Source organism: Lepidochelys kempii, chromosome 6 (genome assembly GCF_965140265.1).
Source record: "Lepidochelys kempii isolate rLepKem1 chromosome 6, rLepKem1.hap2, whole genome shotgun sequence".
Taxonomy (NCBI): domain Eukaryota; kingdom Metazoa; phylum Chordata; order Testudines; family Cheloniidae; genus Lepidochelys; species Lepidochelys kempii.
In genome coordinates, this window is record NC_133261.1 from 32,175,276 (window position 1) to 32,187,611 (window position 12,336).

General features: G+C 39.3%; 1 protein-coding gene across 32 annotated transcripts in view; it reads left to right on the plus strand.

The window, feature by feature from the left end:
- SOX6 (SRY-box transcription factor 6) overlaps positions 1 to 12,336 on the plus strand; it is a 445,713-nt gene that overhangs the window by 271,787 nt on the left and 161,590 nt on the right. For all 32 annotated transcript variants that reach the window (XM_073347430.1, XM_073347431.1, XM_073347425.1 and 29 more), the window contains 2 exons: positions 4,388 to 4,560; positions 8,835 to 8,903. In XM_073347430.1, the coding sequence (XP_073203531.1) occupies positions 4,388 to 4,560; positions 8,835 to 8,903 (242 nt within the window). The remainder of the gene's footprint in view (positions 1 to 4,387; positions 4,561 to 8,834; positions 8,904 to 12,336) is intronic.

Sequence of the window (12,336 nt, forward strand, 5' to 3'; positions counted from 1 at the left end):
GTAGATACTTTAATGTCTACAATGAAGAATAAATTATTGTTTATTCTAAACTTTTGATGAGGAAAATTGCCGTTATGTTTATTTTTAAAAAAAATTTCCTTAAATACCAGTGACTTCCCATTGAGCCTCAAAATTTTAAATACAACCAGTAAAGAAGTCAATGGATCAAATTCAGTAAATCTGAAGTCACTGAAATAAAGGCCCATAAGAAAAATGTGTCAATTTTAAAGGTCTTTCTTAACTGAAGACCATTTTGTGATGGAGCCAAAGGTTAATAAAATCAGTAGTGAATGTAGCAATTTTACAGATAAGCTATTCACAACAAGTGTAGTTACTTGAATAAAAAGCTAATTCAGTTCTAAAATGCCACATGCAGAAGCAGTGAATAGCTGCTTTTAGGTGCTTTCTGGAGGAGGATAAAATACAGAATCACAGCACTCTTCTCTTCCAGCGTCCCTGGCTGCCTGTAAATTGCTGTGAATGGGACTGTGGGCTGACAGACTCTATTAAGACAAACTGCCTTTCTCATCGGAGAGATAAAATAAATCAGGTGTTTAGTCAAATTAAAATACTTCAGATGGAGCAGGCCCTGGGGAGCACTGATCCACCTGACAAATCTTAGTGAAACTCAAGACAGATGTGTTTTGGGGATAAGGAAAGCTCCATGGAAAAAAATGCAGCACTGTCTTTGGAGTTAGAGAATAGATATAGTTCAGAGCAGAGAGAGAAAGCTACGTGTGTAATATATAGTAGTTTATGAAAGCAGGCATATTTACTGTATGTTGATATCTTTTATATGAAGTTTTTTGTTTTATCTGTCTTCATGGCAAATGTATTGTACAGACAGCTATATATATATTAGTCAGCAGAGAAGTTTATTTACTGGTAATGATTTTAGGGATCTTGTAGCTCGCTGCAGTAAGTGGATGTGAAACAGATGATGATGGTACACAGCTACTGATGACCTCTGTTGGCCCAGCTAGATCAGCTCAATCTGGTCTGCATTCTTAGCAAGTTGTTTTTTATTAGTATTTAAACTGTAAAATAATGGATAGGATTTTCCACTCCAAAATTAAATTATGCCATTAACCCCCCACCCGCAACATTCAGGTATCTTTTATCCTTTCTTGCCACAAGTAGCGTTCAACTAGGATGTGGCACAGTTTCATAGGCTTCTCGTTATTTTCAATGAGCATGCTTTAGGGTCATCAGTCCTATCCCATTTGTGGACATGAGTTGTGTGGGAATGAATAAGGATTAATAATTGGTGGTGGGGGTCAATAATGTAATGGGATTAATTATTTTAGATGTGGTTTTCTTCTAAAACAATTACCACTGCTGTTTTCTGAATGGGAAATTGTAACTTCAGTGTGCAACTGTATGGAATTAAAAGAATGGGAAAGGAGATATCTTAGATGCTTGTGTTCTATCATACCTACATCAGGCATTCCAGCTAAGTCTAACAGAATAGTCAAATGTCACAGCTTTAGCAAGCATTTTGTGTGCTGGTTTTATAACCATATTATGACATAAATACAAAGCATGCAGAATAATATGGTAACAAATTGGAATTGTAATGCCTGCCTTGGGTATGTAAAATATTTTATGACACTAAAATCAAGGCTCAGAATTTCAATTCAGAAGCTGCTTGACAGATGTGGAAGTCTTAAGCTATGGTTTCCCCAGATGTCAGTGAATGGGTCTGAATATCATCTTAGTCAGCAGGTTGCTCCCAATTGTCTTTCTGGATTAAGTAGAGGAGTAGATCAGTGGTGGCTATGGAGGGCAGATAAATATGTTTCCTCGTGGCAGTGTGGAGTGTATTTTTGAGGTGGCTGTCTATTAATTGAAACTTAACTAGGGGGTACATATTTCAAAAGCACCTAAATCACTTTGAAGCCGCAATGTAAAATTTTCAAAAGTGACATAGTCACAAAGGAGTTGGTTAGGTCACTCATCTGAGAAGAGGGAGACCTGAGTTCAAATCCTTGCTGTAGAGGTTTAAATCCTGTGTCTGGAACAGGGACTTGAGCCCCTGGACTTCCATCTACCAGGCAAGTACTCTAACCAGTGCGGTATAATGGAGTGGATGACATGTCTTCCTCAGTTTTGTGAATGCCAGTGGTGCCTAAATTCCCTTGTGAATCTAGCCTGCAAATCATAATATTTCATATTGGAACTGTCAGAATGAACTGTTTTGACATTTCTGACCCTCTCCCCTATTTTTTATTGAAATCACACAAACTCCCAAAATGTTTTGGTCAATCTGAATCTGCATTTTTTAGCAAAGAAAACAAAGTTTTGGTTGAAAAATTTTGTCCAGCTTTATTTAGGAGCCTAAATTCCTCTGATTTTCAGTGAAACTTAGGCTCCTATGTGCCTACATCACATTTGAAAATAGTATTTAGCCTTCCAACTCACTTAGACACTTTAAACATTTTTACCCAGATTCTCTTTTGGGGCATTGATGCACTATTTTAAAGTTCACACGAGCCCTCTGGAGTTTCACAAGAAATTGGATTAAACAATAGAATGCCCTTCAGCTTTTTTCTTTTAAATATAAATATTAATTGAAATTAAGAAATGCACTTCCAAACAGTTACCTTTTTACCCTGAAGTTTTGGGCTGCTGAGCAAGAATGATTTAATCCATGCAGTAACTGTATTCTCTTTCCAGCCAGATAAACAGATGTAGGCCACATTTTTGGAACACTTTAAATGAAAATCATATTACATTTTCAACCTATCTTTTGAAAAATCCTTACAATACTATTTCCACAATAGCATTTCAGAATATTTCTTCCAAAGGGATTTTCTTAATATTTACAAGAGAAAACATAAAAATGCAGTAAATACAGATTGAAGATTTCTGAAATCCTTTCACTAATCTTGGCCTCTTCAGGTTTTTATCCTGTGCCCATCAATGTGGCAGCTGAGCACCGCTGGTGACCATGTTTGAATGTAAAACCCTCTACACATTTAAAAATAATATTAATCCAAAAATAATGTAGTGTAAGTAGTTGAGTCTCTCGGAGTCTCAAACCTGCTGCATAGAATCCTGTTTGTTTCCCCATCCTTGGAGAAGAAGCAGCTACTGAAACCTGGCAGCCTCTTCTTGCCTGGAAGACTTCCATCCTCCTCTAGGGAGGAAGGTAGATTCAGAACTCTGGTGCCAGCTTTTCCGTTCCTTACTTGACCCACTTCCCCACAACTCTCTTCTCCTTCCTCAAAAAGTCTTAAGGCTCCTCTTTACCTGAAGCTGTCTTCTGTGAGTCAGTGGGAGGGAGGAATCGCCTTACCTCCTCATCTAATTCCATATGTCTTTGGGGCATCCAGCAGGCTCACATGGATCTTTAGCTGGTTGGCCTGCTCCCCACCTCTTGTTTATTCTGTGGGCCTGGCAAGACTCATTTCCTCCAAATCCAGTTGGAGCTTTCTTCCCAGGAGAAAGTAGTTGTTTTGCTTCCCAATGTCTCTTCACTGTATTGTGCTCTCACTGTACTTGTCCATTATAGTACCCTGGATCTGAGATGCTCACATGGGAAAGAAACCTGTGTGATTCAAGTACAGTAAGTTGAGATTATTATTTGTGCCAAAGTAAAATAGTTTATATTTAGCATATTTTTTGGCTTCATTCGCAAAAGGATCGTGAACTTTTTACTTGGAGAACCATACAGTTTACCCATAAACAGACTGCTAAGCACCATTAGTGCAAAGAATAAATGTACCGTAGTATCATGTTAATTAAACACTCTGCAGAGTAAACTTTGAAAGTTAAATGAGAATTTTTAAAAGTATTTTCTCAGGTTGAACCATTTCTCAATGGCTACAAGTGTAGCTCGCCTTGTATACTTGTTCCATAACAGAGGTTTACCTTTGCCATGATTTCTCAATGACAGTAAATGACCCACATGCTGTACCATTCCTACAGCATGCTATATATGGATGGAAATCTTCTTAAATAAATGACCAACAAACCATTAAAGTGCTGTCCTTATAATACAGAATCTTGTTGCTTATTTTTTTTTCAGAATGTACAACTGAGGGGAAATTATGTTAATCAAAATGTGAATTTGGTAGTACATGAAGTAGTCATTACACTGGGAAGGTTTAGATGGAAGGGAAAGAGAGATTTGATATCGCAGAGTACATCATTAATTACTCTTGTCGGAAAAAAGAAATAGTTGCTCTCAATTGCTCTTCTGCTTCACAATTCTTGTAACGTCCTCTACTGCTTGGAACATAGCAAGGCTGCATGCTGGGAATTTCTAGTAAAATATATGTTCAAGCTGCCACGTGGAAAAAGCACTTTGGTACTTAACCCAATTTCTTTGTGAATATTGTTCAATAACTACTGTCTTCACAATGTATCTTTCCTCCTCATTTAGGTACGCCAGAAAGCCTGGCAGAAAAAGAGCGACAGCTCTCTACCATGATCACCCAGCTGATCAGTTTACGGGAGCAGCTCCTGGCTGCCCATGATGAACAGAAAAAGCTGGCAGCCTCACAAATTGAAAAACAACGGCAGCAAATGGACCTTGCTCGCCAACAGCAAGAACAGGTGAGGCTCCAAGAAAGAAATCTGTGAAAATGTTTCTTGTAGAACATTAAAAACTCATAATAAACATTGTTCTGCTTGGTATTTCCTTTCATCAATTTTATTAAAAGAAATTGTATTCCTTTGTAACCAATAGAAATAATGAATTGCTTTTTTATTTTCATAAAGGGAAAAATATCATAGGAGACTGAGAAAAAGTAGTGTTCGGCATTTCAAAGCATTTCTTTCCTACAATTAATCTCAGTGGATACATTGTTTGATTTCTTGCTACTCATGTGATGAAGGGTAGGAAGTTACCAGTGAAATCATAATTTTTTAATTCTCTCTCTCTCTCTCTCTGTCTGACAACTAAACAATCAAAGAAAAAAGTACATAATTGAGAGACCAGAATATCTACGGAGAAAAGAAGGCAAATAATATTTTTAAGAAACACAGTTGTTCTAAAGAGCTGTCCTTGTCTTGTTGTATAAAAATCTAACAATGATCCCATATACTAATCCCCTAGGCATTAGATCAGACAGATCCAAATTAATGTGCAGTTTTTAGGAATCTGACATTATTACTAGAATTATCTTTTCAGTTAAATGTATTTTATAGGTTATATAGCGCAATATATGCTCTGTTGATTTTAATGAGTTGTGACGTCTGGTATTTTATGTGCTTGAATATTTGCCCACATGTAGGAATATGGACTCATCCCTTAATGGAAAATAACATAAAGGAACACTGTAAAAAATCAGAAGTTAGAATGTCATTTAGCCATCCAGAGATGACACAGTAATTAACTATTGACACTTGTGAATAAGCTAGCACAAATTAATCTTGACACATTTGCAGACGAGTGATATCTTACAGTGAACACTTTGTAATTATATTTCAAAATGAAAATTAAATGACACTTAAAACTAGGTTGTCATGCTCAATGAAGCGAGCATGTAGCTCAACCGATTGGCAAATAACATTCAGAATTTGAGCCACATGGTGCTTATGTATCATACTTCACTGTGTCGAGCCTATACATCTAGCCTATGTTAGGATAATTGCACTGTGGTGTTTTCTATGCATTTTCTATTACAGCAGTAAACCATTTAGGAGGAACCATCAATATTAGATGCATAGTGGTGTTTTGTTGGTTTCCATCAGGAAATGAATATTCAAATGCTAAAAGAAAAAGAGTACTTGTGGCACCTTAGAGACTAACTAATTTAGTCTCTAAGGTGCCACAAGCACTCCTTTTCTTTTTGCGGATACAGACTAACACGGCTGCTATTCTGAAACCATTCGAAGCTACGGTATTGTACTTAGAGATGCAGCCATCTGTACACCAGCAATCTGAACTCTATCAAATTAGCCCCTCTACATGAAGAAGCTAAACAAAGCCCTCAACACTGCCCTGACTAACTTAGGATGCAGAGGACCGGCCAGATCACCAGCAGTTCAGAATGGTTCAAAACATAGGATCTAGTAGCTGTGGAATCTATGTAACAGTCAGAAAGCAATCCCTGTGTATGATTTTCATTCTGAATCTGATCTGGGTGCTGGGGTGGACATTTGCTTGAGCTAATTTGAGTACCACTGTGAATTGAATCTTGAAAAGTCCACTTGTGAACATGCATCAAGTAAGATGTAATACAACTTTAAGGTGAAATGGCATCATGCATACATCATTAATTAAAATAACGTTACTTAACCATTCATATGGATGTGTGAACTGTCTAAGTAAAGAGGATCAGCTGCAATTGCCCCTCTAAGCATAGGTGGAACTGGTGATCATAATTAGAACAATAACCAGGCACTCTGAGATCCCGGCAGCTGTTCCTGTATTACAGGATGGCCAGACTTACTGACCCTCTGAGCTGCATACAACAATCTTCAGAAGTTCAAGAGCCAAGGTGTGCCTGCCAGGGCTCGGGGCTTCAGTCCTACAGTGGGGCCAGGATGGGGGGTTGTCTCAGGGCTTCAGCCCCCTGAAGTTGTGGCGGGGGGAAATTGGGGCTTCAGCCCTGCTCCTGCTGAAGCCCCTAGTCCCGGCAGGGCTGAAGCCCCAAGACCTCCCTCCCTGTTGGCACAGGTGCTGGAACTAGGGGTGCTGGGGGAGCTGCCACACCCCCTGGCTTGAAGTGGTTTTCGTTATACACAGGGGTTACAGTTTTGTTCAATGGCTCTCAGCACCTCCACTATAAAAATTGTTCCAGCATCCGTGCCTGCTGGGCAGAAGCTCTTAACCCCATCATCCCGCCACAGGGCAGAAACCCCAAGCTCCCCCAAACAGCCTGATCGGCAGAGAATGGGGGGAAAGCAGAGGGGGCTTAGAGAGCCACACTTTAACTGTAAAAGAGTCACATGTAGCTCATGAGCCATGGTTTGGCCATCCCAGCTATGTTATCTGGTCACACACTGTCCCCCTCTCCAGCAGGCCTTGCTAGCTGATGCAGGACCCTGTTTGAGTTAGTTGCTTAAGTAGCAGGAGCAGGCCTGAGTCTTCATTCCTCACTCACTAAACTCCCATTGACTTCACAGGAAGTTTAGCCTTAGGAGATCATGACCATAAAGACAGTTTGAGCCCATTTGTAGGCAACTGTTTGGCAGTCCCTGAAAGTGGTTTGATTCTGCTCCTGTGCTAACTATCCTGTCTCTCAGCTGCAGGAACTGGTTGACATCAACTTCCTATTTGAGGGTGTAATTGGGACTTATGTGGTGCATAAATCTTATACTCATCCCCTGCACAGGGATGATTTTTTCGTGTAGCAATGAAATAAATGCATATTTTTTCAGATCCTGCAATTTTAAAAGAAAAAGAAACCTAAAACTGATCATTTTGTGCTATACTATTGCCTTCTCCTAACATGTGCATAAAGATACTGCATTTTTGTTTGCATATTATGCAACTGATCTGTATACTTTGAGCTAAAGTTAGTTGAAAATGCAGTCATGTTTCAAAATCACCCTTGCAGCATTTACTGTATTTTCTTTATCAAAATATTATCTCTACTGCCTATTTTCTTAGCTTTCCCAACATTGAAACATACACACATGTAAAATCATGTACTATATTGGGGAAGAAGGGAAGAGCGCAAGAGAGAGAGAGAGAAAGCAGTGTTCTTCCCACACACTGGGAGCTAGGTACTCCTGAGTTCAGACATTAACTCTGGTACTGACTCTTGCAGAGGTAACTCAGAAGAAGCCTGATATCCCCTTTCCCAAGGAATATTTATAGGAGGGGAAATGATACTTGAGAAATGAGTCACAGTGTGAGGCTCAGACCCTCAGGACTGGGAGGAGGGTGTCCTAGCAGAAAGGGAAGTCAGCACGGTTGCTGAGGCTGGGTTTCCTGGGCAACTCAGATTCAATCCCTGATCAGATCTTCTGAGCAGTTATCCCTTCAAGGCAGCAGTCCCAGTAGCTCACCCAGCTCCTCTTGGCTTCTCCGCAGCAGCTGTATGGGAAGTTAATGGTGGTCGACATTATCTGCTGCACAGATTTCTGCTCAAAAATATGTCTTAGCTGAGAGGCTCAGGGCATCTCCTTCTGCTCTAAGAGCTCTTGGGAGAGCTTCCTCTCATTCTGCACAAGCCTCTCTGCACTCTGGCCCATTGCTATATGAACTTGCTTCTCTCAACCCATGTAAAGGAAAAGGAGCCTCAGACCCCTAACCTCTCACCTTCACTTGCCCAGCTGATAAAAGGAGAATAATAATAATCACATATTTCACAGATTTCTTCTGAGAATTAATTATTTAGCCCCAGATTCTGCCACTTTTACACATTGAATAGCACCTTTCTCACTGAGCAGTTCCACTTAAGGCAGTGGTACCTACTAGGGAGTAAGATACCACTCAAAGTGAATAAGACTGACACAAGCTTGCCCTTGTATTTTGAAGCACTCTATATAGCCCCAGTTCAACAAAGCAATAAAGTATGTCCTTAACCTTAAGCACCATAGATAGGGATGGAATCACACACCTGAATAAGTTTAAGGATATGCTTATATGCTTTGCTGAGTTGGGGCCTAAGTGTTTAGTATTAGTACATAAGTTTTACTGGATAGTTAAGTTCTGATGTTATATTTAAGTTTGAAATGTTTCTATTATTTATACAGGTACCTCAAAAAATATCGTTCACTAATCTTCCTCCTGGTGTTTTCGTAACTCTTAAATGATGCTCAATAAAAAAAAAAACTGTTTGAAATGATCATGAAGAATAACTCAGAGGTTGTTTTCACTCAATAAGATGAAAGTTTGGACATTACTTTTTTAATGAAAAATTTATTTCTAATAGATTGCAAGACAACAACAGCAACTTTTGCAACAGCAGCACAAAATCAATCTACTGCAGCAGCAAATTCAGGTCAGTGTGTTTTATTGCTCTCTTCTGATTATGCTTAAATTCCATTTACAGAGAGGGAAGGATTTAAGATAAAACAACCACATGCTTTACGCATAAACCCCTACAAAGAGGGTCTCTGTGTCTTTGAAAATAATTGTCAACAATATTTTGATGGAAACTGCTTTTGGTTAATAAGCAGGTTTTTTGAAAGTTGTGAATTATTTCTTAAATCTTGCCATTTAACTCTAGAATCTGCAATCATTTTGATTTACACACCATGAAGGAGAAGCAGAGATTCAGTTATTGTTTATAGATTACTTTATTGTACAAAAAGAGAATTGGCTTTATAAGGAGAAGATTATTATGGAAAACAGTCCATAGAAAACGCTTGAAACTTCATTAACCAAAGCAAACAGCTATAGAGCAGGAAGATGGCCTTTGAAATGCCAGCATACCCCAAACCTGTTGTGACACACAACTAGGTTCCCAGGCTCTGATATCCTGCCTAATATCCAAATGCGTGCTGGTGCACCACGACCCACAGTACCTTTTGGTGCACCCCATAGGCAACCTTGTAGCTGTGCCTAACCCGTAGTCTCTTGCTTGATCACGTACACGTAGACTCTCAAGTGTCTATACAGTCAAACTTTATTTGCAGGGGTTCTTGATGTATGGATTTCCTCACTGTGTCATCCTCCCCACTTCACCATTCTCCCTTGGCCTATTCTTCTATTTAAATTTGCCATCCTGGCTGTTGACAAGCTATTGGGTGGCTGGTCACCTGCTGTGTTGTTGGTTATGTTGTGCAGCCGGATGCACCAGTGAGAGCCACCCGCCTCTGTCCCTACTATCCAGCAGTCTCTGTAGGCAGAAATTGCACTTATTCCCTTCCTCATCCTTACCCCAATATGTTTGTATATCCCTTTACAAATATCACAATGTTATTTTGTTTAGACATTAATTGGGTTAATTAACATTTGTAAAGTACACTGACACCCTGGGATGAAAGGCACAATAGAAGTGCAGAACATTGTCCTCATTGTTTTCTTGGCTGAATGTAGTTTTGAAAAGAAGACTGTGTATCACTATCTTAGTTGTGCATTGGGGAAAGAGAACATAAAAATACTTGAGGCAAATAAATATTACATATTCCTCTCTACCCCTGACTTGCAGAACAGGTAACGTTAGTTTTAGAAAACCATTAATTAGTTTATTACATAAAAAAATCTTGAATTGGCATAAGAGCTGCAAATAAAGGATAACTTAAATGGTTTAAAAATATAAAAGAGACCAGGAAAAATAGGTCCTGGTATTTTTTAAGGTGAATGGGGTTTAACATTTCACAATGAAACGGGACAAAGCTAGTCTCCTTAACAAATTCATCTTATTTCACCATGAGCTGGACCATCAGTGTGGGACCATTCAAGGAATTTCTTGAGTGCATACAAACACTCCTAATTAGAATTATATGTATCAGTAGAACTTGTTGGCACAGAAGGAGTCAAATTATGACTGTGGGAGCCTTTAAGGCACTGGAATGGGGGAATCATCTTTGGCAAACCTTCATAGGGTATAGGACTACCCTGGTCACTCCCCTCCATCCCATGTTCCTCTCAGTCACCTTTGGCTATCCTCAGAATACTTATTCATGAAAGAGTTATGCAAGAGTTTTTTACTTCTGTTGAAAAGTGGGATACACAGACATGGGAAAATGTGGTGTCATGGCAAAAGTCAGTTTTTCTATCTATCTGGCAGAACATGGTTGGCTTCAATGGGAAGAATCTTACTTCATATTCCCAGTCCAAAAAAACTTAACGCTTCTCTGAGGTTTTTGGAAACCCTCTGGGTCCTACTATCTGACTCTCTTGCATTCCCAAGTGATTCCAACCGAACAGTATTGTGGGTAGATCACCAATCAATAGAACTCCATAGGAATCCTCACTAACCTGCCAGGGACTTCCAAAAGGTCAAAGTAGGGCAAGAACCAAATGTATTTTAGTTTTGGGAGGATTTTCATACCCTAGTCTATAGTGCTTATGCCCGCATATAATTTGTCTGCTAATGCAATGGGTTATGGGTACAATTCTTGGCATATTTTCAGAAACAGTTTTCTTTTTGCACTCGTCAGTTTTCCATGAACTTACTAAGAAAAAACAAACAAATAATCCCCCCACACACACAAAGAAGAGGGTGAAACTAAATTTGTAAATTTCATGTAATGTGTAGGCCCTTTTGTGTTAGAAAAGTTGGAAGTTCCCATATGTACTGGTTTCTTTATGGAGAAAGTGGTAACTGTGCTTGCAAGAATATGTCAATATAAAACGAATAATACTTGGGTGCTGGGTGCCACCTTCATTATGGGAATTGAAAATCCACAGATTTCCCTGAGATTCATTGTGAAATCTTAACTTGCTTGCAGCATGGCCAATAACAAACTGACTGCAGTTCTCACACAGTGAGAATAGCTCTGGAATAGCTTTATTTTTGTGCCCAATCTCATTTCTTCTTGCATTGGGATTAATTCTGGTTCTGATTGCATCATTTTTAAAAGGCAAGTTCTAAGGCTGTCCTGTGGTAATAAAATAATAAGGATCGCTACCTTGCCAGTCTTTGTTGTAACCTACATACATGATGCCATGATAGCAGGAATCCATCAGCAGAAATTTTATGGCCTCTGTTGTTCTATCAGTGGTGCAATGTCTTCCATTGGATTTAGGAAAGGTTTGCTCTTCCAGTGATCTGAGTTGACAACACATTGCGAGTGACTTGCAACTTCCTTCTCTCCTCCACCTCCATTTTTTCTCCTTTGTAGGATCCTTGGTAACTGTCTGAATCCTTGTGCATCTCTCCACATGAAGATGCATGACAGGACTTTTGGGGGAGCAAATGGCTATTCTTTGTCCCTCAATCACTACTAAATCTTTTCCCACTTGACTTTCCCCATATTGATTGACTAATTAGATATGGAGGCTGGGCCAACATAGGATGCTCTTACTCCATGTTTGTACAGTGGTTTGGGTTCTATTGCATGTGAAATATTTGTAGAGTGATTTTTGCTCATATGCATAAGATGGAATCTAATCAATGTGTCTGAGGCAGGGAAATAATTTTTCCTCCATATCTTGGTGGCCAGGCTCTGGTGGGCTTCTTGCCTTCCTCTGGAACATCCTGTAAGACTCCTCCTGTCAGTGATTAGGGTTGTTGGGGATGTGACATATCAAACATGCATGTGGTCTCTCAGAAGGGCTGCTAGGAATGCTAGTTGTTAGGTTTATGGAGGAAATCTCCTATTTTAACTGATGTTTAGCCTACATAATACACAGTTGCCATCAGCCAAGTGGTTCTTCCTTATTTATTTGTTTTTGCTTAATTTGTTGCAGGTTTGTTACTCAGGCATTCCTTGTGATAGAAGTCTTAGTCTTCTCCTTTATAGCTTATTGTAGGTTTGGGAATG